The following is a 26,845-nucleotide window of genomic DNA, read 5'->3' on the forward strand; positions in this document are numbered from 1 at the left end:
CCCAGCACCGGGCTATTTGAGAACAATTAAGTGTCGGCTTTCTCCAGTGCCCTGTGCAGGGACCTGGCCCAGTACATTAGACACACCCTTAAGAAAATTGCCACTGGAAAAACTCCCAGCCCAGACGGACTCCTAGCAGGGTACTATCTGACCTTCACATGCCTACTATCCCCAAGACTGGAGACACTATACGCCGAGTCCTTGAATGCAGCTCACCTTCTGCACACCACACGCTGTGTGATGGTCAACCCCTCCCAAAAACCAAAATCTCTGGAGCGTCTGTCACTGCCTTCCACCTGCTGTCCATGCTCAACATGGACTTCGAGGTCATGAGTAAAATTCAAGCGACCAGGTTACTCCCATTCATGTAGGGCTTGGTCCATACAGACCAAAATGGGCTAATTATGCACTGTAGCACCTCCCTCAACATCAGGAGACCATATGACAACCTTTACCACCCTGAGACCCACTATTTACCAGAAGCAACGCTGGTGTCAGTAAACCTCGAAAAGACTTTTGACTCAGGACGGTGGGACTACCTGATGATGATCATGAGCAAGCCAGGAGGCTTGCTTTAAATGGGTTACCCTGCTCTACATGAGACCAACTGTGTGAGTTAAGACCGGTAAGTACCAATCCTGCTCCTTATGACATCTACTGAGGTACTCGAAAGGGCTGTACACTATTACCCCTGCTATTTGCTCTGGCCATTGAACCACTGGCAGAATCATTCCAAAGGAAGGGGAGAGCACTAAGAGACCTGCCGGTGATTATGCACTCTACAAATCCCAGTTAACATTAGCATTATGATTAGAAGGCCACAAGCATGTTCTCTCTCTTTATGCAGATGACCTCCTCCTTTATTGGTCTCACAGCTCTGCAGATGTCCGAGGGGCGATCAGACAACTTGATGAGTTTGGGGCCCTATCTGGACTAAAAGTAAACAGGACACAAACAAGCCTGTTCTCCTGTAGCCAGAAAACTCTCGCACCACTAGACCTTCCAGCAGGACTTCCTTAGTCACCTGTGACCTTTAAATACCTGGACATCCAAATATGTCATCAGCTAGACGACCTACAAGAGGGTGTTGCCCTCCCTTAGACATTGTGTTACATTTTGGAGGTCTTTGCGGATACCACTTATGACTCGCCTATCAATCTTCAATTTGGTGAATCTGCCAAAGTTATTGTACTTCTGCACAAATCTCCCAGTTAAGGTTTCAGTGGCATGGTTCCAACAACTAGATGTCATACTCGTGAGCTGATATGGGATGGGAGCCGCAATCGGGTGTTGCTCACGGTGCTGAGACATTACGCTACTAAAGGTGGCCTTGGAGCCCAGATTTCAAGCTGTATTACCTAGTGGCACATATGCAATGGGTGGCCAAATTACTTAATTTGACCCGCAGGAGTGCACTAGACCTTCTTCGACTGGAGCCTCACCAGGTCTCTTATTAACCAAGCTATTATGCTCCGATGTGGTCATTCTCCAGACAAGCACCTTACTGCGAGTAGCCCTGCATTGCTGGAGTTGTTGATGGTGAGGACCCCGGGGGCGCCACTGTATGCACCGGCATTGCCGCTGGAGGATCAACCTCACGGGACCCCGATCAGCTGCTTCACAGCAGCTCACCTCCAGGTTTGGACTGAGGCCGGCTTTGAAAGGGTGGGAGACTGCTACGAGATGGGTGTCCTTAAGCCACTGGAGGAGTTAATAGAAAAATATGCACTACACTGTGGCCAGTTCCTGACTTGTGAGGCGTAGGTGTGGTCATACGTGGACCTATGGGACAGGAGAAGAGAGGAGCCTCCACAACATTATGTGCTTCAGCAACTACTCTCGCTGGTCTCGGCGCAAGGTCTGGTGTCCTCGTTCTACCAGTCATTGATTGCTATAGAACAGACAACATTGAAGGCACTTGGGACAAGATGGGATCACATTTTGTGCCATGTGGTCAATGACTTGGGATGGGACAAGATGTTAGCTTACACCAAGACGGTCGCCCACAACACAAGATTTAAATATATGCAATTCAATCTCCTACACAAGACCCACCTCACAGGCTACAGATTATTCATGGCGGCAAATCCAGAGAGTGCCTCAGATACCGTTTACTTGGCGCATATTTTAATCACATGCTGTAAGGATGCCAAATACTCCAGACTCATGGGACCGCAGTATTGTTTTGTTCCCCACTCGATGCTAGGGCACTCACTTCTCTGCACAGTGGAAACATGCTCCGGGGCGGGGAAAGGAGAGGAGGGGGGGGGGGATTTTTGTATATAACTCTTGTGTTACTGAGGCGCAGGATTGCACAAGCATGGAAGTCCAACACTGGACCAGTAGTGGATGCGCCGGTCTGAGGACGTCACTACGTGTGCTAGGGCTGAAGAGATTATACTGTGCCTAGAAGATGCCCGGGGAGTTTGGAGACATCCTGCAGCGGGACAGTAGGCGGAGGTTCTGTAGAACTGGGAACACCCAGAGGGGGACCTTCTCCCCTTTCCAATGATAGCTCTTCTGTCTTTCTACGTGCTCGGGGGGCTGAGATAGCTTAAACGACATCAGCGCGACATGCACGCTGATCGTCATCTCAAAGTAACCACAGGAACTGCCTCTGGAGCTGAGGAAGCTCTCTAGTGCCCGCACCAGAGGGATTTCCAATGACATGGCTCCTGGCCGTCCGACGCACCAAATGGGTTAAAGTAAGTTAGTTACTAGTTGTTTACCCCTAGGGTTCCCCTATCCTCAGTCAACTGAAACTATGACATACACAACCATCTGAGAAACTTCACAGCCGTAAAATAAGTTTACAGAGCGCCAGTGGTTGGATTAATGCAGATATATGCCGAATTGGAAGCAGGGGACTACCGAAACAATTGTTTACGAATTGTTCAGAAATGCTGTTTTCTCAACAAAATTTTTTTTAACAGATCTGAGATGTTTTGAGCTGAAGAGACGGTCATTGGTAATAATACCATGATGGTTAAAATAATATATATATATTATTACAATATACTTATAAAGCAAAAAAGACAAAGCAGTAGTTAAAACAAAAACACATAACATTTAAGGCTCACCCTAAGTAGTTTCAAACTGTAACAGATAATCATCGCAGATTATTTTATCACATATGATTTATACCTGTGACTCTGGTTTCTCCTGGTAGGGATGGTATGTCACCATCATGCTCCTGGGGATATCCATCTCTTGACATCTATAACAAGAAAGAGCAACCAAGTTCATACTGCTTCTTAAAATACAGAAAACTAGTATCGTCAACTGTGAATATAATGATAATACTCTATGAGAGACCACTGTCGTAAAATCGAACAAACCTTAATTCCATCATTGGCTGCCATACGCATGATCAGATACTCAATTTGTAGTCTTAAATTAGTTATCAGTTGTAACTATCCCCTCCCAAAAAGGCACCGCAGGAAACAGCATTACAAAAGACGTATTTTTCCGGTTATCTGATACTCCTATCAGTCTTGTCTGGAAGCAAATAAATCCTTAGAATGAAACCATCAATGGTGGAAAGAAATCAAGCTTTTGTGAAAAGAAAGCGTCTAGGAATCTCAGTACAACAAGAGATGAGATACAACTTACAAAACGGTAACTGATGCAGAACACTTTAGCTGAACAACTGAGTAAAGAGGCAGAGTACTTGTTTTATCTTTGTCCTCTAAAAGTTGGCCCCCTATAGAGCCCACAACACTACTTCTATATATGCTAGCTACACTTTTCAATTGTGTTTCTCTTGTTTACCCACTTTACTGTCTTGATAGTAAGGCTTGCTTTGCATATAATAGCAAAATAAGTTTTAAAAGCAATGTGTTTTTTTTCAGGTTTCATAAAGAACTAACTAGACATCTATTATTTACTTAGACTAATTTAAGATTAACTCTATAGCGATCAGTTCGCTTTTACATGTACCTCAGCTTGTCTCAAAGGATTATTGAACTTCGGTGGAATACCCCAGCTTTTAAATTGCCTAAATCTGTAGGTGGAAAAAATATTTGAGACAATTTGGTAGGTATAATGTACTCAAATGTGGCAAACGGAGATTTCACTGTTTAAGGTAATAAACGGTTAAAGTTCGACACATAAGAGAGCATGAATAATCAATTTCCTGTGTGGGCATTGCCTGCACGTTTGTCACAATGAGGATGATTTTCAAATATGTTTAACATCACACAATCTGACTACAAGACATCCAAAAAACTAATAATGTACTTGAAAAGTGAAACTTACTCTTCTGATAGACGTAGACTCCAAAGAATGTGAATTATACTTTGGTGTGGATGCGGAAGCCATGCTGAAGTATCTAATGGAAAGACAAAATAGTGTCTAATTGCATATTGTTTAAACGCGACGTTAAAGAAAAAGAAACTTCCTATTGTAATTTAGAAATTAGTATACTTCAACCTAACCTAATCATGTACATTTATAGTGTAATTAACATACAAAAGTGTCCACAATCCCCCTCATCTTCCAAGCCCACAAACAGTAGAGGAGGTCAGAAATTTAGCTATCCCAGATTTACAAGCTGTTGAGGAATATTTATTCCCCCTATTCAGTATGCATCCCACTTATGTAAATGCATCATTTTAAACTTTTTTATTCCAAAAAGATCTCATAAAACACCATTTCCATTGAAATGTTAAAATGGGAGTAATAGTACAATAATGAACTCCAGTACAATACTTTACATAAATGCATCATTTATACAAGACTGCGGAGACTAAAATAGAAGAAAGCTAAAGTTTAACATATTGCATTATACACAGGTTTTCATACTTCAGCGAACTCCAATTGTAAACAGCAAACAAGGGGATACCCACCACCACCAGCCGCTGCCTACAAAGATGCTTTTTTCCCCAAGGGAGAGTGTATACGGACACCGATAACAGGGATCCACAAGGGTCCAAGTTACCATAAGGAAAAGGGACACAACTGCATTAAGGAGCCGTTGTGCAAGGAGAAGTAGGAGAAAAAGAAAACAATATATATGGGCTAGTGAGGTAAAGGAATAGGAAGGGGCCCATTGGCTTGTGTCTCTTGACAGAAGGGTGAGGTGGTTTAAGTATATTATTAATGAAGGAGGTTGCTGGAGGGATAAGAGGGAGAGCGGGAAGGAAAGGTGAGAGGATGGAAGAACATGGCAGAATGAGTAAGGGGGAGCAGCTTAGTGGGGGAAGAGGGAAATACATGTGGATAATAGATGGAGGACCAGGATACTTGAAAAGGAGGGTGTAAGAAGGGCAGCTATAGGGCATCTATATTATTCAAACAGGGTCTTTCACATGTCCGCTCTGTAACTGCAATGAAGAGGTTTCCTCAGTCAGGACTTTCAGGGATGGTTACAGGAGTAAGGGATTAGTGTTTCTTGGGAACCCATCAGGCATCTGATACGTCTAGCACTGCCTGTCTGTATACTCAGATAAACCAATCTGTTTGCAGCTTGTCCTGCCGTAGTTCCCCCAGTGGCTGAGGGCCCAAATGCCTCTGTTCTTTTTTCATAGTGCAGAACCCAAATGGAGTCTGTCACAACCACTCCTGTCATAATTTCTGCATCACCTTGCTGCAGTGCAGAGATACCGGATAATACTCTTTCTCTCTAGTCATATTAGAATCTTAGAAAGAGACCCGAGAGATACCAATATCTATCTTATACAAAGAGAAATTTATCGCCCACTCCAGGTGTTAGCAAGGCCCCTAAACTAAACTCCATGTTCAAAATACACTACACTGTAGTAGCAAGCTTCATTGTCATAGCTCCATAGACACTAAACTGCTCCCAGGCTCTTATATCCCAATGTAGATGTATAGCTTATTGCAACTCCCAACCCGTTCTGCCTCATTTTGTATCAACTCTTAGTCAACAAAGGGATGGATCAGCTGGCCACAGCTTAAAAACATTAGCCACCTGCTACATCTCAAGGCTTCCTAGTGCCAATTTTAGCTGCCATGCACAACACAACAGTGCACTCCAGACGCAAAATGGTGTTGGATGTGAAGGGGAGGGCAGAAGACTTAGCAACCAGCTGCCGGCAGGGTACCCCTTAGCCAGAAAGATTGGGGAAAATCCATCTGCCATAGCCTGCCTTAACCAATAGGGCCAGTCATTATTACTGATTGCCACAATTTAACTGTTTAAATCACTCAATATCACACCTCCATATGGAGATTATGGAAGAAGAGTCCATGATATTTGGCTCCTGACCAAGCCCCATACTAATGAACCTTCTATTATCATTAGAACCATAACTTCAAAAAGACTTAATGATCTCAAAGGGACTAAAAAACATGTCACCTTGATAAATCTTTAATTCCTCTAAATGTGTTGAACTCTACTAGCAGTCACAGTCATGATGCTGTGAAGTATTAAAAGGAACATGTTTTAGATTAACCTCCAGCAGCTCCGGTCCTCCTGCAAAGTAGTTCTTCTACATCATTCATACAAATCATATTCCTAGTCTGCGATCGTGTGTATTCACAAGGCTCCCTTCCCGTTTGAGAGCCAGCTGCCACTTCAAGAAACAAAGCTTTACCAGATGCCCCGGCTTTCCACCTTAAGTGTTTATACCCATGAAACATTGTGGCATCTCCAACCCCATTTTATGCCAATAGATTCATTGCTATCTGGAATAGTAGCCACTCCGTTGGCAGCACGGGTCATGGGATCAGTCATAATTGCCATTTTCTGTTTTAGAAACTCTCAAATATGTAATGGGAGATAAAAAAAGAAGAGAACTCACACAATCTTTGTGCAGTTTGGTGCCGATACTGCACTCCAAGATACCAAATGTGCCTTGACCACTGACGGCTACCATATTTCCCTTTGGCAAGCCTCTCAACATCAACTGTTCATCCCCAAACAAACCAATGACCTTGTGATCAATCATGGATTAACCAACATTTAACTGGCCCTTCTTGAAAATAGCACACAGCTCGATCCTAACCCCAGTCAGCCATGGTGATTTCACTCATGCTGACAATCAAATGCAAACTTGTTTTTGCTTTGTAGGCCAGTAACTGATTCACATATTGCAATCTTCAACAGCCACATCAATTGACTTCTTTTTTTTCATGACCCAAATTCAGGTATCAGAGCGCTTTACATGAGCACCAGTTGCACTACATGAGGACACATTCATTTTAGTTAGGCATGGGGAGATTAAGTGATTTGCCCAGAAAAACAGGATGTTGAGCGTCGTTGCAGAAACTTGAACCCGGTTCCCAGATTGGAGGTCGACTGGTTTGGCTACATCCTCTCCCCAAGAACTTAGTTCCAGATCTCCTCAACTGCATTGGATGCCAAAGAGTAATCACTTGCAATCTCCCAGCACCTCAAATTATAGTGAAGCATAGCATATTCTGATATGCTCATAGAACTACTCTAGGTCATCTATATGCAGCACTCAATGGCCCAAAGTTAATACCACTTAAGCTCAATGGCCTGCTGATCCAGGCACACTGGAGTCTTTTTTTAGACAAATTGCACCCAATCTGAAACGAGATTCCATGAAAATCCTTCCTGGAAAACGCACTAGCAAAAAACCCTATATACTCTTATCAAGATGCCTGACAAATTATAACTTCATCCACTTCAAACAAAAATCCACCAACATTGCACCACATTTGGTTTTATGACTGACAGAATGAATAGACCCAAGAAAATCAATGTCGACTTTGTCCAATACCTCTATGGAAACAAAACAGAGTGCATGGGAATTGTCCTACGTTACAGATTCCAATCACTCATCCACAGATAGCAAAATGGCATATTTTACCCTCAACATTCCTACCCATTCCAGGTCAAAAATATATATGTATGTGGGTAATAGTATTTATTCAGGGCAAAACTAACTGAGAAGCAATGCAGCTTTGTCTAGCGGGCAGCTTTCTGTAATCATACCATAACAGATTACCAATGTCAATGACTTTCCATGACCAGTTGAAGAGAAGCAAACCTCCTCACACTCAATATAATGCTATCCTCAAGTGACACGTCCACTGTTATGCAAAAGGATGCAACCCACTGGACAAACATCTTTTCTTGGACCAGGCCTTTTTGTTTTACTCGATCAGAACAGCTAATGTGAAATTCTTAGACAACCACGGTGGTTTCAACCGACCTTGGCTCTGGTTTGATATCATTCTCGTGAACAATGTGACAGTTCTCGTTACAGCCTTTCTATTTACTATCACTAGGTACTTTCAGATTCTTCTATTTCCTTCCTAGAATGTGTCAAGTTTTAGACATGTGTACAAATGTTTGCATTATATCCGATTATTTACAATTTTTTTGATTAAATATCTGTATTATGTCTGCCTACTGTCTAAGAAGAATGTTATTGTATGAAATACTGGTTACCTATAATTAATATGATAACGCAGATGATGCATTTGTCACCAGCATTGTTAAGAAATATTTTTTCTCCATAATATAAAAAAAATTCGGCAAACAGATAAAATAAATTGGCAATTAACTAACCATAGTCGGTGATGGACTTTACACTAGGACTATCATGCCAGAAGTCAGGCTAGTTTGAGGCACTAACCAGCCTCAGTCGAAGGCAACTTCATGGACAGCGAGAAAAAGTGGCATTCAGCCTGTCACTGTTTATTTTGTACTCCTAAACAGTCTGTGATAGGGAACATTTGCCTTGCTACTTCATAATGCAGGTATGCTGTGCAATCAATCTTGAGAAACTCGAATACCGGCTTGCTAGGTACTGCTTTAGCTAGAATTAGTGTAGTGCTTATAAATAGCCAGAGTGTGCGAGGATGCTATAAACTCAGTTATCATGTTAGAAATAGTTCTACTGACCTTGCAGACCATAACATGCTTAGTTGCATTCGTTTTTTGCTTTCTATGCATGGTTAGCATATTTTAAGCACTACATTTGAATTCTAAAATAAATGTTTTAAAATAAACATTCTGTTTCTCAGTGCAATTTTGAGTGTGTTATTCCTGTAAGAACGGTAGTATGGATTTCCACGGTGTTCCTGAACTCATCCAGGGGCTGATATGTACCAGTAAACACTACTGTGTAGTAGTGTTCATTAGATTGTGTGCGAGTTGCGGTCTAATTAAATTTCTAATTAGGCAGACCCCCCAGGATATAGCGGCATTGATTAGCAAATTTAGCGGCACAAAAATGGAAATTTAGCGGCAATTTATTTAGCGGTTTTTCCTACAACAAACACAGATATCTTCGTTTTTTTAGTTGTTTAACAACATGAAACTACGTATATTTGGTTTATTTATCATGTAGACACTTTGTTTGGCTTCAAGGCTGCATATAGGACATAAAAATGTTAATGAATAAATGCCCCAAAGCAATCCCCCCCAAGGCCCGCCCCACACTGGGCACGCGGCAGAATTACTTAGGAGTGCTGTGCGGTGGATTGGATTGGGTGGGATGAACTGGATTATGGTAGGGTGGATTGGATTTAGGTAGATTGGGATGGAGTGAGCAACGGTTATTTTGCACACAAAAAAGTGCCAGGACTCCTGTCGGGAGGCAGCTTGCACCAGCCCTTTTCTCCTGTTAGTGTCTCCTAAAACAGACTACTAACCGTGAAAGTGGGGAAGAGGATGTGGCACAATGGCCAAAGATGCTGACTTCGGAGCTGGGGAATCAGGTTGAGTCTCAGCATCAACTCCACATCCTGTGATTCTAGGCGAATCATTTAATCTCCCCATGCCTACCATAAATGAATGTGTCCTTAACTGGTGCTCATGAAAAGCGCCGGTGTTGATGATTAAGTGCCAGATTTGAGCACCGGAAACCACCAGCTCAAATTAGGCACTGAGGTGGGATAGATTGGATTTGGGTGGGGTGGTTTGGATTGGGGTGAAGTGGGGTGGATTGGAGTGGGGTGGATTGGATTGTAGTGGTGCAGACTGTTTTAGATTGGAGTGGATCAGATTGTTTTGGAGTCCGGCAGGTTGGAGTGGGCAGAATCTTTTGGATTGGAGTTGGACAGATTGGAGTGGGGTGATTGGAGCAGGCGGAAAGAGTTCAGCAAATGAAAAGCTTACCCTGGAAATCTGCGGGTGGCGAGATTCTTTAACGCCAAGGCTGCCGGTGTTTAGTCCATTTCACATCAATCGCTGCAGCCTACTGCTTAAGGATGAGTGACTCCTCCTTTTCTGCCTTGGGCTCTCCATTGAAGACTCGAAGCTGGGGTAAGAATGTGCTGCTCGGGATGAAGTATGGCTGCACACGATTTCAGTTTTTAGTCTTCACTTGTGCCATCGTGGAGGCGCCTTCATGATTGGTTCACATACAGCAGACCCTGAACCTCGTCACCACTTAATTCCCCCCCCCCCCAAAATTTAAAACTGTTTAATGTAGCATCATACTCATCTGTTTCCTCATCTCCATTATTATCATCCTCGTGAATGGGTGGAAGTAATTTCAGTACTCTCCTCGCTTCAGCACTCAGACAATACTTGAGTAAAGCCAGCTTCCTCGATGCAGTAAAAATATCCCCTCCAACTGCTTGGACATATGCTTCAAAACCTTCAGCCCTTCCACCATGCAGCTGGTTTTACTGAGATCGACCAGATGGCTCTTTCCAACCCCAACCCCCCCGCCCCGCCCCCACCTCTCCGCAGACCCGCCCCGCACCCTTGAAAGGGGTCTGGATGTCTAGATTTCGCGGGCACTTTTGAAAAATCCTGCCATTTTTACAAAAGTGCCGATTTCGCGGGCACCTTTGTAAAAATCGCAGCATTTTTATAAAAGTTGCGAAATCCTGGAGGGTCTGATTAGGTCTTGCTGAGTCAGCGCGCATGCGCTGCTCGGAAAGACATTTAGTAGCGGCTTTGGGAAATGCTCCCAAAGCGGTGACCAGCTCGCTAGAACGCGCACAAGCACGCACGCTGCTGCGCACGCATCCTTTGCGTGCTGCGCGTCATCGTGATCACTTTCACAGCGATCATGATGATTTTCTCTTTGTGATTGTGGCTGGAGGGTATGAATGAATGAATGAAACGAGATTTATATCGCGCAACTTAGCCCCAAAGGGCGTCAAGGCGCCTAACCAAATGAAATGATACGGTCAGAGAGCATGATTAATGGTAGGCCTTGATGAAACACCAGGTCTTTAAAGCCTTCTTAAAGAAAACCATGGTGGGTTGGGATTTGATCTCAGAGGGGAGGGCATTCCATAAATTAGGGGCCACAGATGAAAAAGCTCTTCCGCCCCATCTGACCTTGTTTGTCCGAGGGACGGTGAGAAGGTTCTTGTTGGCAGAGTGAAGATTTCTTATAGGGGTGTAGGGACTCAAAAGGGAGCTTATGGCCTCAGAGCTGCTGCCGGATAGAGCACTGAAAACTAGGCATATGATTTTAAAAGAGACTCTAGACTGGATTGGGAGCCAGTGAAGACTCTTCCTTGCAAGAGAGACAGAAGCGGTGTTAGGGACGCCCAGAACAAATCTGGCAGCCGCGTTCTGGATGGTCTGGAGGCGTTGGATGAGGCCTTTATTGATGCCTGCATAAAGGGCATTACAATAGTCCAGGCGTGATCTAACTAAGGCCACCACGGTCTGTTTGCGAGCTTGAGGAGAAAGATAGTGGGCAATTTTTCTAAGTACTTTGATCACTCCCCAACAGGTAGAAACAGTTCTATTGACCTGTAGTGACATGTCTAGAGAGGTGTCAAAAATCAAGCCAAGATTCCGGGCGGAATTTGACGGTACGGGACAGGCTCTGAGAGAGGGAGGCCACCATTCATTGGACCTGCTGTTTTGATCTTTTCCGAAGATCAAGACCTCTGTTTTCTCTCCGTTCAGCTTCAGGGCGTTTAGAATCATCCAGTCGGAGACAGCTTGCATGCAATTCCTGAAGCTGAGCGCGGAGGTACTCACCGAGTGGGAGAGGGACACCATGATCTGGGTGTCATCGGCGTATGACACCACCTCCATCCCCTGAACTCTTACTAGTCTAGCAAGTGGGGCCACATAACTGTTAAAGAGGGTCGGACTCAAGGCCGACCCCTGTGGAACCCCACATTGCACAGGCTTAACAGGGGAGAGGAACTCTCCTAGCTTGACCCTCTGTTCTCTCTGATCAAGGAAAGAGGACAGCAAGCTCAGTGCAGGACCCTCCACCCCTATCTCCCTCAGACGAGCAGTTAAAGTCGAGGGAGATAGGGTATGAAAGGCGGCGGTCAGGTCTAAGAGGACCAAAAAAGTGGTCTGGCCTTGGTCGACCTTTGATCGTATATTGTCTGTCACTACTGTAAGGGCCGACTCAGTACTGTGGAATTTTCGAAAGCCATGTTGAGACTGGTCCAGGAACCCAGAGGCATCCAGGAAAGCAGTCAGATGGTGATTGAGGTGTGATTCCAACATTTTGGCTTGGATCAGGTAGTAAGGGTACATATACACGAGGTAAACTGTGTGTGCCCCTAGAGAGAAGCTCCCACATTTCTTTGCTGCAGTGATTTTTAGAAGATGTGTCACTGTACCATTGCTCCCCACCGAAGGAATGATGTCCTTTCTAACCTACAGCTTTAAAAGACAAGTGCCTGAAAGGCACTTGCTCTAGGAAGCATTGTAGAATGGCTCGCACCTTAGCGGTTTCATTTCAAAACTAAAATCTTGCACCCTTGTAATCCCCTGTTTACATGTATTCATTGGAATCTTTCTGTTTATAACTGTCTCTTGCTCCCATCGCTCCATTTCTCTCTCTCCTCATACACCTTCTCAGTAGCGCTACAACTTGTGCATTGGTAAGAAGTTTATTTGTTTGTATTTTTTTAAGCTACTGCCAGAATATACTGAAATCAAAGTTGATGCAAGCTAGCGCATTAAAAATAAAACGGACTATTGGCAGCGTCTCCATCGTGAAGGGGACAAATCTGGCCGGCTATTGGCCTGGATTCTCCGACGTGAGTCCACCCCGGAGAGGAATGTGGCCCTGAGGGGGCCTGCGGGAGGAATGGTACACTCAGAAGTGGGCATGCTCCGGGTCCTCCAATCCCACCTGCAAAACAGTATACGTCGCGGATCCCACAGTTACAGAGGCCTCCTACCTCCCTTATCTCCAGGGCCTGACCCTCCAGGCCCTTCCGAAGGAAGCCGCAGAAGAATTGGATGAAGTATTGAAGCTCCGTGAAGTGAAGGCTGCAATGGCTCGCCTGCCGAGGGTTAAATCCCTGCCTCCTCTTACAAGTGTACCTAGAGACGTTTGAATGTGAAACCCTTCCGCCCAGTATGAACCAGGGCGAAATCTGTCTGATCCTGAAGCCGGGCGGGGATGGCTGCGACCCTGAGGCTTACAGGCCCATCACCATGATAAACACGGACGTGAAGATTTTGACCAAACTATTAGCCACCCGGCTGGCGTCGCATATGGCCCACCTGGTACACCCTGACCAATGTGGGTTTAACCCTGGCCGCAACACCGCCATGAACCTAAGGCGATTTAATCACATTATCCATGAGGTACGCGAAAGGGAGGATCGGATGGTCCTAGTGTCGATTGATCTCGCTAAAGAATTCAACACAGTCGACTAGGGTTACCTGCTGGAGGTCCTCCGGGTGGTGGGGCTGGGCCCCGACTTCTGTCGCTGGGTCCGCATACTATACAAGGCACCTCGGGCCAGGGTGCGACTCGGTGCAGCACGATCAGAGGAATGGCTCTTGGGACGGGGCACGCGGCAGGGGTGTCCCCTCTCGCCGCTCCTTTTTGCCCTAGCGATCGAGCCTTTGGCGGTCCACGTCCAAACAGAAATGGCGTAGTGGGGCGACACGTTTAATGTGGTCTCACTGTATGTGGACGACGCCCTCTTTTATTTAATGGACCCGCGGGAATTGTTGCCCGTTCTGCTCCAGCACTTGGACCGCTTGGTGAAGCTTTGGGTCTGAAACTTAATTGCGGGAAGTCCCTGATCTTCCACCTGGCGGGTTACGGTACGGGACCGTTGGCGGACCTGCCGAATCTAGGGCTGCGCTGGGAGCAGGAGGCGTTCCGGTATCTCGGGATCCAGGTGGCTCCAACAGATGCACAGTTGTTGGCCTGTAATATCGCCAGGGTTCTTAAATCCTTACAACCGTCGGTGTCCTTTTGGAACTCCCTGCCGCTCTACCTTATGGGGCGGCTCGCCGTCGCAAAGATGGTGATGCTCCCTAGGACGCTCTACATCCTTCAGAATTCTCTGTGCCCACTCCCCCGCAAGTCTACCGCACACTTAACACGTTGCTTACTTCGTTACTCTGGGCAGGACGGCGTAGCTGGGTTGCCCTCCATACCATTGTCCGGAGGAGGGGGGGCCTAGAGGCGCCGAGGTTTGACTGGTATTACTATGCAGCTCAGCTATTGCCGGCTGCTTGGTGGTTCGCGGATGCTGATAGTTGGGAGATGGGACTTCTGGCCGGCAGAGCAGACGAGCGGGCATTGATGCTGGGACGAGGAGCAGATGAGGCATTACCGTATGTGGTACGCCACACTGCAGAGATCTGGCTGCGTAGACGTAGACTCCAAAGAATGTGAATTATACTTTGGTGTGGATGCGGAAGCCATGCTGAAGTATCTAATGGAAAGACAAAATAGTGTCTAATTGCATATTGTTTAAACGCGACGTTAAAGAAAAAGAAACTTCCTATTGTAATTTAGAAATTAGTATACTTCAACCTAACCTAATCATGTACATTTATAGTGTAATTAACATACAAAAATGTCCACAATCCCCCTCATCTTCCAAGCCCACAAACAGTAGAGGAGGTCAGAAATTTAGCTATCCCAGATTTACAAGCTGTTGAGGAATATTTATTCCCCCTATTCAGTATGCATCCCACTTATGTAAATGCATCATTTTAAACTTTTTTATTCCAAAAAGATCTCATAAAACACCATTTCCATTGAAATGTTAAAATGGGAGTAATAGTACAATAATGAACTCCAGTACAATACTTTACATAAATGCATCATTTATACAAGACTGCGGAGACTAAAATAGAAGAAAGCTAAAGTTTAACATATTGCATTATACACAGGTTTTCATACTTCAGCGAACTCCAATTGTAAACAGCAAACAAGGGGATACCCACCACCACCAGCCGCTGCCTACAAAGATGCTTTTTTCCCCATGGGAGAGTGTATACGGACACCGATAACAGGGATCCACAAGGGTCCAAGTTACCATAAGGAAAAGGGACACAACTGCATTAAGGAGCCGTTGTGCAAGGAGAAGTAGGAGAAAAAGAAAACAATATATATGGGCTAGTGAGGTAAAGGAATAGGAAGGGGCCCATTGGCTTGTGTCTCTTGACAGAAGGGTGAGGTGGTTTAAGTATATTATTAATGAAGGAGGTTGCTGGAGGGATAAGAGGGAGAGCGGGAAGGAAAGGTGAGAGGATGGAAGAACATGGCAGAATGAGTAAGGGGGAGCAGCTTAGTGGGGGAAGAGGGAAATACATGTGGATAATAGATGGAGGACCAGGATACTTGAAAAGGAGGGTGTAAGAAGGGCAGCTATAGGGCATCTATATTATTCAAACAGGGTCTTTCACATGTCCGCTCTGTAACTGCAATGAAGAGGTTTCCTCAGTCAGGACTTTCAGGGATGGTTACAGGAGTAAGGGATTAGTGTTTCTTGGGAACCCATCAGGCATCTGATACGTCTAGCACTGCCTGTCTGTATACTCAGATAAACCAATCTGTTTGCAGCTTGTCCTGCCGTAGTTCCCCCAGTGGCTGAGGGCCCAAATGCCTCTGTTCTTTTTTCATAGTGCAGAACCCAAATGGAGTCTGTCACAACCACTCCTGTCATAATTTCTGCATCACCTTGCTGCAGTGCAGAGATACCGGATAATACTCTTTCTCTCTAGTCATATTAGAATCTTAGAAAGAGACCCGAGAGATACCAATATCTATCTTATACAAAGAGAAATTTATCGCCCACTCCAGGTGTTAGCAAGGCCCCTAAACTAAACTCCATGTTCAAAATACACTACACTGTAGTAGCAAGCTTCATTGTCATAGCTCCATAGACACTAAACTGCTCCCAGGCTCTTATATCCCAATGTAGATGTATAGCTTATTGCAACTCCCAACCCGTTCTGCCTCATTTTGTATCAACTCTTAGTCAACAAAGGGATGGAATAGCTGGCCACAGCTTAAAAACATTAGCCACCTGCTACATCTCAAGGCTTCCTAGTGCCAATTTTAGCTGCCATGCACCACACAACAGTGCACTCCAGACGCAAAATGGTGTTGGATGTGAAGGGGAGGGCAGAAGACTTAGCAACCAGCTGCCGGCAGGGTACCCCTTAGCCAGAAAGATTGGGGAAAATCCATCTGCCATAGCCTGCCTTAACCAATAGGGCCAGTCATTATTACTGATTGCCACAATTTAACTGTTTAAATCACTCAATATCACACCTCCATATGGAGATTATGGAAGAAGAGTCCATGATATTTGGCTCCTGACCAAGCCCCATACTAATGAACCTTCTATTATCATTAGAACCATAACTTCAAAAAGACTTAATGATCTCAAAGGGACTAAAAAACATGTCACCTTGATAAATCTTTAATTCCTCTAAATGTGTTGAACTCTACTAGCAGTCACAGTCATGATGCTGTGAAGTATTAAAAGGAACATGTTTTAGATTAACCTCCAGCAGCTCCGGTCCTCCTGCAAAGTAGTTCTTCTACATCATTCATACAAATCATATTCCTAGTCTGCGATCGTGTGTATTCACAAGGCTCCCTTCCCGTTTGAGAGCCAGCTGCCACTTCAAGAAACAAAGCTTTACCAGATGCCCCGGCTTTCCACCTTAAGTGTTTATACCCATGAAACATTGTGGCATCTCCAACCCCATTTTATGCCAATAGATTCATTGCTATCTGGAATAGTAGCCACTCCGTTGGCAGCACGGGTCATGGGATCAGTCATAATTGCCATTTTCTGTTTTAGAAACTCTCAAATATGTAATGGGAGATAAAAAAAGAAGAGAACTCACACAATCTTTGTGCAGTTTGGTGCCGATACTGCACTCCAAGATACCAAATGTGCCTTGACCACTGACGGCTACCATATTTCCCTTTGGCAAGCCTCTCAACATCAACTGTTCATCCCCAAACAAACCAATGACCTTGTGATCAATCATGGATTAACCAACATTTAACTGGCCCTTCTTGAAAATAGCACACAGCTCGATCCTAACCCCAGTCAGCCATGGTGATTTCACTCATGCTGACAATCAAATGCAAACTTGTTTTTGCTTTGTAGGCCAGTAACTGATTCACATATTGCAATCTTCAACAGCCACATCAATTGACTTCTTTTTTTTCATGACCCAAATTCAGGTATCAGAGCGCTTTACATGAGCACCAGTTGCACTACATGAGGACACATTCATTTTAGTTAGGCATGGGGAGATTAAGTGATTTGCCCAGAAAAACAGGATGTTGAGCGTCGTTGCAGAAACTTGAACCCGGTTCCCAGATTGGAGGTCGACTGGTTTGGCTACATCCTCTCCCCAAGAACTTAGTTCCAGATCTCCTCAACTGCATTGGATGCCAAAGAGTAATCACTTGCAATCTCCCAGCACCTCAAATTATAGTGAAGCATAGCATATTCTGATATGCTCATAGAACTACTCTAGGTCATCTATATGCAGCACTCAATGGCCCAAAGTTAATACCACTTAAGCTCAATGGCCTGCTGATCCAGGCACACTGGAGTCTTTTTTTAGACAAATTGCACCCAATCTGAAACGAGATTCCATGAAAATCCTTCCTGGAAAACGCACTAGCAAAAAACCCTATATACTCTTATCAAGATGCCTGACAAATTATAACTTCATCCACTTCAAACAAAAATCCACCAACATTGCACCACATTTGGTTTTATGACTGACAGAATGAATAGACCCAAGAAAATCAATGTCGACTTTGTCCAATACCTCTATGGAAACAAAACAGAGTGCATGGGAATTGTCCTACGTTACAGATTCCAATCACTCATCCACAGATAGCAAAATGGCATATTTTACCCTCAACATTCCTACCCATTCCAGGTCAAAAATATATATGTATGTGGGTAATAGTATTTATTCAGGGCAAAACTAACTGAGAAGCAATGCAGCTTTGTCTAGCGGGCAGCTTTCTGTAATCATACCATAACAGATTACCAATGTCAATGACTTTCCATGACCAGTTGAAGAGAAGCAAACCTCCTCACACTCAATATAATGCTATCCTCAAGTGACACGTCCACTGTTATGCAAAAGGATGCAACCCACTGGACAAACATCTTTTCTTGGACCAGGCCTTTTTGTTTTACTCGATCAGAACAGCTAATGTGAAATTCTTAGACAACCACGGTGGTTTCAACCGACCTTGGCTCTGGTTTGATATCATTCTCGTGAACAATGTGACAGTTCTCGTTACAGCCTTTCTATTTACTATCACTAGGTACTTTCAGATTCTTCTATTTCCTTCCTAGAATGTGTCAAGTTTTAGACATGTGTACAAATGTTTGCATTATATCCGATTATTTACAATTTTTTTGATTAAATATCTGTATTATGTCTGCCTACTGTCTAAGAAGAATGTTATTGTATGAAATACTGGTTACCTATAATTAATATGATAACGCAGATGATGCATTTGTCACCAGCATTGTTAAGAAATATTTTTTCTCCATAATATAAAAAAAATTCGGCAAACAGATAAAATAAATTGGCAATTAACTAACCATAGTCGGTGATGGACTTTACACTAGGACTATCATGCCAGAAGTCAGGCTAGTTTGAGGCACTAACCAGCCTCAGTCGAAGGCAACTTCATGGACAGCGAGAAAAAGTGGCATTCAGCCTGTCACTGTTTATTTTGTACTCCTAAACAGTCTGTGATAGGGAACATTTGCCTTGCTACTTCATAATGCAGGTATGCTGTGCAATCAATCTTGAGAAACTCGAATACCGGCTTGCTAGGTACTGCTTTAGCTAGAATTAGTGTAGTGCTTATAAATAGCCAGAGTGTGCGAGGATGCTATAAACTCAGTTATCATGTTAGAAATAGTTCTACTGACCTTGCAGACCATAACATGCTTAGTTGCATTCGTTTTTTGCTTTCTATGCATGGTTAGCATATTTTAAGCACTACATTTGAATTCTAAAATAAATGTTTTAAAATAAACATTCTGTTTCTCAGTGCAATTTTGAGTGTGTTATTCCTGTAAGAACGGTAGTATGGATTTCCACGGTGTTCCTGAACTCATCCAGGGGCTGATATGTACCAGTAAACACTACTGTGTAGTAGTGTTCATTAGATTGTGTGCGAGTTGCGGTCTAATTAAATTTCTAATTAGGCAGACCCCCCAGGATATAGCGGCATTGATTAGCAAATTTAGCGGCACAAAAATGGAAATTTAGCGGCAATTTATTTAGCGGTTTTTCCTACAACAAACACAGATATCTTCGTTTTTTTAGTTGTTTAACAACATGAAACTACGTATATTTGGTTTATTTATCATGTAGACACTTTGTTTGGCTTCAAGGCTGCATATAGGACATAAAAATGTTAATGAATAAATGCCCCAAAGCAATCCCCCCCAAGGCCCGCCCCACACTGGGCACGCGGCAGAATTACTTAGGAGTGCTGTGCGGTGGATTGGATTGGGTGGGATGAACTGGATTATGGTAGGGTGGATTGGATTTAGGTAGATTGGGATGGAGTGAGCAACGGTTATTTTGCACACAAAAAAGTGCCAGGACTCCTGTCGGGAGGCAGCTTGCACCAGCCCTTTTCTCCTGTTAGTGTCTCCTAAAACAGACTACTAACCGTGAAAGTGGGGAAGAGGATGTGGCACAATGGCCAAAGATGCTGACTTCGGAGCTGGGGAATCAGGTTGAGTCTCAGCATCAACTCCACATCCTGTGATTCTAGGCGAATCATTTAATCTCCCCATGCCTACCATAAATGAATGTGTCCTTAACTGGTGCTCATGAAAAGCGCCGGTGTTGATGATTAAGTGCCAGATTTGAGCACCGGAAACCACCAGCTCAAATTAGGCACTGAGGTGGGATAGATTGGATTTGGGTGGGGTGGTTTGGATTGGGGTGAAGTGGGGTGGATTGGAGTGGGGTGGATTGGATTGTAGTGGTGCAGACTGTTTTAGATTGGAGTGGATCAGATTGTTTTGGAGTCCGGCAGGTTGGAGTGGGCAGAATCTTTTGGATTGGAGTTGGACAGATTGGAGTGGGGTGATTGGAGCAGGCGGAAAGAGTTCAGCAAATGAAAAGCTTACCCTGGAAATCTGCGGGTGGCGAGATTCTTTAACGCCAAGGCTGCCGGTGTTTAGTCCATTTCACATCAATCGCTGCAGCCTACTGCTTAAGGATGAGTGACTCCTCCTTTTCTGCCTTGGGCTCTCCATTGAAGACTCGAAGCTGGGGTAAGAATGTGCTGCTCGGGATGAAGTATGGCTGCACACGATTTCAGTTTTTAGTCTTCACTTGTGCCATCGTGGAGGCGCCTTCATGATTGGTTCACATACAGCAGACCCTGAACCTAGTCACCACTTAATTCCCCCCCCCCCCCAAAATTTAAAACTGTTTAATGTAGCATCATACTCATCTGTTTCCTCATCTCCATTATTATCATCCTCGTGAATGGGTGGAAGTAATTTCAGTACTCTCCTCGCTTCAGCACTCAGACAATACTTGAGTAAAGCCAGCTTCCTCGATGCAGTAAAAATATCCCCTCCAACTGCTTGGACATATGCTTCAAAACCTTCAGCCCTTCCACCATGCAGCTGGTTTTACTGAGATCGACCAGATGGCTCTTTCCAACCCCAACCCCCCCGCCCCGCCCCCACCTCTCCGCAGACCCGCCCCGCACCCTTGAAAGGGGTCTGGATGTCTAGATTTCGCGGGCACTTTTGAAAAATCCTGCCATTTTTACAAAAGTGCCGATTTCGCGGGCACCTTTGTAAAAATCGCGGCATTTTTATAAAAGTTGCGAAATCCTGGAGGGTCTGATTAGGTCTTGCTGAGTCAGCGCGCATGCGCTGCTCGGAAAGACATTTAGTAGCGGCTTTGGGAAATGCTCCCAAAGCGGTGACCAGCTCGCTAGAACGCGCACAAGCACGCACGCTGCTGCGCACGCATCCTTTGCGTGCTGCGCGTCATCGTGATCACTTTCACAGCGATCATGATGATTTTCTCTTTGTGATTGTGGCTGGAGGGTATGAATGAATGAATGAAACGAGATTTATATCGCGCAACTTAGCCCCAAAGGGCGTCAAGGCGCCTAACCAAATGAAATGATACGGTCAGAGAGCATGATTAATGGTAGGCCTTGATGAAACACCAGGTCTTTAAAGCCTTCTTAAAGAAAACCATGGTGGGTTGGGATTTGATCTCAGAGGGGAGGGCATTCCATAAATTAGGGGCCACAGATGAAAAAGCTCTTCCGCCCCATCTGACCTTGTTTGTCCGAGGGACGGTGAGAAGGTTCTTGTTGGCAGAGTGAAGATTTCTTATAGGGGTGTAGGGACTCAAAAGGGAGCTTATGGCCTCAGAGCTGCTGCCGGATAGAGCACTGAAAACTAGGCATATGATTTTAAAAGAGACTCTAGACTGGATTGGGAGCCAGTGAAGACTCTTCCTTGCAAGAGAGACAGAAGCGGTGTTAGGGACGCCCAGAACAAATCTGGCAGCCGCGTTCTGGATGGTCTGGAGGCGTTGGATGAGGCCTTTATTGATGCCTGCATAAAGGGCATTACAATAGTCCAGGCGTGATCTAACTAAGGCCACCACGGTCTGTTTGCGAGCTTGAGGAGAAAGATAGTGGGCAATTTTTCTAAGTACTTTGATCACTCCCCAACAGGTAGAAACAGTTCTATTGACCTGTAGTGACATGTCTAGAGAGGTGTCAAAAATCAAGCCAAGATTCCGGGCGGAATTTGACGGTACGGGACAGGCTCTGAGAGAGGGAGGCCACCATTCATTGGACCTGCTGTTTTGATCTTTTCCGAAGATCAAGACCTCTGTTTTCTCTCCGTTCAGCTTCAGGGCGTTTAGAATCATCCAGTCGGAGACAGCTTGCATGCAATTCCTGAAGCTGAGCGCGGAGGTACTCACCGAGTGGGAGAGGGACACCATGATCTGGGTGTCATCGGCGTATGACACCACCTCCATCCCCTGAACTCTTACTAGTCTAGCAAGTGGGGCCACATAACTGTTAAAGAGGGTCGGACTCAAGGCCGACCCCTGTGGAACCCCACATTGCACAGGCTTAACAGGGGAGAGGAACTCTCCTAGCTTGACCCTCTGTTCTCTCTGATCAAGGAAAGAGGACAGCAAGCTCAGTGCAGGACCCTCCACCCCTATCTCCCTCAGACGAGCAGTTAAAGTCGAGGGAGATAGGGTATGAAAGGCGGCGGTCAGGTCTAAGAGGACCAAAAAAGTGGTCTGGCCTTGGTCGACCTTTGATCGTATATTGTCTGTCACTACTGTAAGGGCCGACTCAGTACTGTGGAATTTTCGAAAGCCATGTTGAGACTGGTCCAGGAACCCAGAGGCATCCAGGAAAGCAGTCAGATGGTGATTGAGGTGTGATTCCAACATTTTGGCTTGGATCAGGTAGTAAGGGTACATATACACGAGGTAAACTGTGTGTGCCCCTAGAGAGAAGCTCCCACATTTCTTTGCTGCAGTGATTTTTAGAAGATGTGTCACTGTACCATTGCTCCCCACCGAAGGAATGATGTCCTTTCTAACCTACAGCTTTAAAAGACAAGTGCCTGAAAGGCACTTGCTCTAGGAAGCATTGTAGAATGGCTCGCACCTTAGCGGTTTCATTTCAAAACCAAAATCTTGCACCCTTGTAATCCCCTGTTTACATGTATTCATTGGAATCTTTCTGTTTATAACTGTCTCTTGCTCCCATCGCTCCATTTCTCTCTCTCCTCATACACCTTCTCAGTAGCGCTACAACTTGTGCATTGGTAAGAAGTTTATTTGTTTGTATTTTTTTAAGCTACTGCCAGAATATACTGAAATCAAAGTTGATGCAAGCTAGCGCATTAAAAATAAAACGGACTATTGGCAGCGTCTCCATCGTGAAGGGGACAAATCTGGCCGGCTATTGGCCTGGATTCTCCGACGTGAGTCCACCCCGGAGAGGAATGTGGCCCTGAGGGGGCCTGCGGGAGGAATGGTACACTCAGAAGTGGGCATGCTCCGGGTCCTCCAATCCCACCTGCAAAACAGTATACGTCGCGGATCCCACAGTTACAGAGGCCTCCTACCTCCCTTATCTCCAGGGCCTGACCCTCCAGGCCCTTCCGAAGGAAGCCGCAGAAGAATTGGATGAAGTATTGAAGCTCCGTGAAGTGAAGGCTGCAATGGCTCGCCTGCCGAGGGTTAAATCCCTGCCTCCTCTTACAAGTGTACCTAGAGACGTTTGAATGTGAAACCCTTCCGCCCAGTATGAACCAGGGCGAAATCTGTCTGATCCTGAAGCCGGGCGGGGATGGCTGCGACCCTGAGGCTTACAGGCCCATCACCATGATAAACACGGACGTGAAGATTTTGACCAAACTATTAGCCACCCGGCTGGCGTCGCATATGGCCCACCTGGTACACCCTGACCAATGTGGGTTTAACCCTGGCCGCAACACCGCCATGAACCTAAGGCGATTTAATCACATTATCCATGAGGTACGCGAAAGGGAGGATCGGATGGTCCTAGTGTCGATTGATCTCGCTAAAGAATTCAACACAGTCGACTAGGGTTACCTGCTGGAGGTCCTCCGGGTGGTGGGGCTGGGCCCCGACTTCTGTCGCTGGGTCCGCATACTATACAAGGCACCTCGGGCCAGGGTGCGACTCGGTGCAGCACGATCAGAGGAATGGCTCTTGGGACGGGGCACGCGGCAGGGGTGTCCCCTCTCGCCGCTCCTTTTTGCCCTAGCGATCGAGCCTTTGGCGGTCCACGTCCAAACAGAAATGGCGTAGTGGGGCGACACGTTTAATGTGGTCTCACTGTATGTGGACGACGCCCTCTTTTATTTAATGGACCCGCGGGAATTGTTGCCCGTTCTGCTCCAGCACTTGGACCGCTTGGTGAAGCTTTGGGTCTGAAACTTAATTGCGGGAAGTCCCTGATCTTCCACCTGGCGGGTTACGGTACGGGACCGTTGGCGGACCTGCCGAATCTAGGGCTGCGCTGGGAGCAGGAGGCGTTCCGGTATCTCGGGATCCAGGTGGCTCCAACAGATGCACAGTTGTTGGCCTGTAATATCGCCAGGGTTCTTAAATCCTTACAACCGTCGGTGTCCTTTTGGAACTCCCTGCCGCTCTACCTTATGGGGCGGCTCGCCGTCGCAAAGATGGTGATGCTCCCTAGGACGCTCTACATCCTTCAGAATTCTCTGTGCCCACTCCCCCGCAAGTCTACCGCACACTTAACACGTTGCTTACTTCGTTACTCTGGGCAGGACGGCGTAGCTGGGTTGCCCTCCATACCATTGTCCGGAGGAGGGGGGGCCTAGAGGCGCCGAGGTTTGACTGGTATTACTATGCAGCTCAGCTATTGCCGGCTGCTTGGTGGTTCGCGGATGCTGATAGTTGGGAGATGGGACTTCTGGCCGGCAGAGCAGACGAGCGGGCATTGATGCTGGGACGAGGAGCAGATGAGGCATTACCGTATGTGGTACGCCACACTGCAGAGATCTGGCAGCGGTTCGTGGAGAGAATATTGAGACGAGCCCCCTTTCATAGGGAGTTGCCAGTGTGGATTTTGGCCCCTATAGTGGCCAAGGAAGAACACATGTCCTTTCGGGACTGGAGAGTGGGAAGCTGCGAGACTTTGGCAGACCTCTACCCCGATGAGTCCTTCGAACAGGCCACGGAGGCCTTCGGGCTGGGAGGGGGCAATACTTGCACTACATGGGCCTTCAGGAGGTGGCAAGAGCGGCCTGGCTCCAATTTCCTGAGGCGCCCCCGCTGTCCCATGCTCTGAACATCCTCCTTTCTTGTGGTAGAGGGCGAAGACTGATATCTTTGCTGTATTCAGCCATGCGACAGGATTCAACCCCGCCGGTCCCTCCCTCATGGGGGGCTTGGGAGACAGACCTTGGGATCACCCTGGACCCGGGACAGCGCAAGCGTATAGGAAGCCCCACACGTAAAGTGTCCTACAATGCGAGGTTCAAACTAAAACACTTCAATTTTATGCATCGTACCTATTTGACCCCGGTTTCCTTGAAGGGTATTTCAGAAGACAGGGGGGGACAACTGCCCCAGATGTAGGGTGGAGAGCAAGGGGTTCATACACCTTGCCTGGGACTGCCCCTTGGTCGGGAGCTTCTGGATGGCGGTGGTGGGTCGTTTACACGCCGTAACCGGCCTTTGGATCGACCTGACCCCGCTTCACTGTTTATTAGCCTTGGTCCCTAAGCCTAGAAAGAGGAACCTTTCCTATAAGCTATTGCCATTAACGTTGGTGTTGGCGAGGCGTAGAGTAGCGATCACCTGGATGGGGTGGAGGGCTCCTGAGATGTCAGTCTGGCTTACAGATGTCAGGGAGTGGTCTCTGGCCGAAGAGATGCATATGCAGCGTACACGCAGGGACGAGAAACTGCAGGAAGATCTGCTCGCATGGCGAGTCATGTGTGCTACGGGGTTGTCTCAAAGCGATTCATATGGCACGAGTGCTGAACTATTTTCTTCTGAGGAGTCGGAGTGTGATGGGGAGTGAGTGGGGAGGTTGAGTCAGTTCTGGTATAGTGCTCCGCTCGTTCCTTAACTGTATCTCCTGTTGTCAAGGTAATTTTTTCATTCCTCATGGACGCAGCCTGAACTGTGGTTTCTGCAACCAATAGTGCCATAATGAGGTCATCGAACTGTCTAAACGTCTTCTATTATTGATGCCACTTGTAGGGGGGATTGTTTTTATTGGTTAAAAAAATCAAAATAAAGATTTAAAATAAATAAATAAATAGAACGGACTGCAAAAGTGCTAAATTAACAGTTAATACAGATTAAATTAAATGCAGCCTATGTTTGTCTTCACCATTTTTTTAGATAACTGACAAGTAAAATATTTGAGTCAAAGGGTTACACTACGTCACTAATTCTCCCTCCACCCCTCCCCCCGCCTGTAGTGTAGTTCCTATATTCCCAATAGGCTCTGCGCATTGGAATAGTGTATCCTGTAGTTTAGACATAGGACTGAAGTCAACTAGGTCTATACCGAATATACTAAACTTAATTGTGTGTTCGCCAGCTAGCTCAGAGGTCACTAGAAACTTTCGCGAATAAACAAGAACAGACTAGTTTCTGACAACCGCTTAAAACATGACAACTTTGTTTCCCAAGAATTAGAAACCAATTTCTACAGTCGCGGAAACAATAGATAGTTATTTCACTCAGTCAATCGTGCATGCTTACTTTTACCAGAGGTGTAGAGAAATAGAGAGACGGAAGAACTTAAGGATGAAGTTACCATTTGTGAATCTGCTGTTGTTGACGACTTAGCAGATCCACAATTTGATTGTGTATCCCAGGTAGATGCTCTGATAAGAGGTATAACATTTGAGGAATGGCCCATCTCCAAATGCTCTGTGCAAGGCGTGATAGCTGCAGAGAGTGTGTTGCGCCCCCCCCCCTCCCCGGTTTTTGTATATAGTATATTGCTGTCATGTTGTTCGTCCGGAGGAGGACAGTTTTGCCTAGGAGAAGTTTCTGAAAAGACTTTAGAGCAAGAAATATGGCTAGTAACTCCAGGTGATTGGTGTGGAGGAGTTTTTGTTGAGGAGTCCACAAACCTTGAATGGTGTGGTTCAAGAGATGAGC

General features: G+C 45.7%; 1 protein-coding gene across 1 annotated transcript in view; it reads right to left on the minus strand.

Moving 5' to 3' along the window:
• MTM1 (myotubularin 1) overlaps positions 1–26,845 on the minus strand; it is a 405,405-nt gene that overhangs the window by 301,074 nt on the left and 77,486 nt on the right. The window contains exons 2-3 of the mRNA XM_086918601.1: positions 4,258–4,330; positions 3,145–3,217 (exon numbers count right to left, since the gene is read on the minus strand). Coding sequence (XP_086774727.1) covers positions 3,145–3,217; positions 4,258–4,320 — 136 coding nt within the window. The 5' untranslated portion in view covers positions 4,321–4,330. The remainder of the gene's footprint in view (positions 1–3,144; positions 3,218–4,257; positions 4,331–26,845) is intronic.

Source organism: Lissotriton vulgaris, chromosome 4_1 (genome assembly GCF_964263255.1).
Source record: "Lissotriton vulgaris chromosome 4_1, aLisVul1.2, whole genome shotgun sequence".
Classification (NCBI taxonomy): Eukaryota; Metazoa; Chordata; class Amphibia; order Caudata; family Salamandridae; genus Lissotriton; species Lissotriton vulgaris.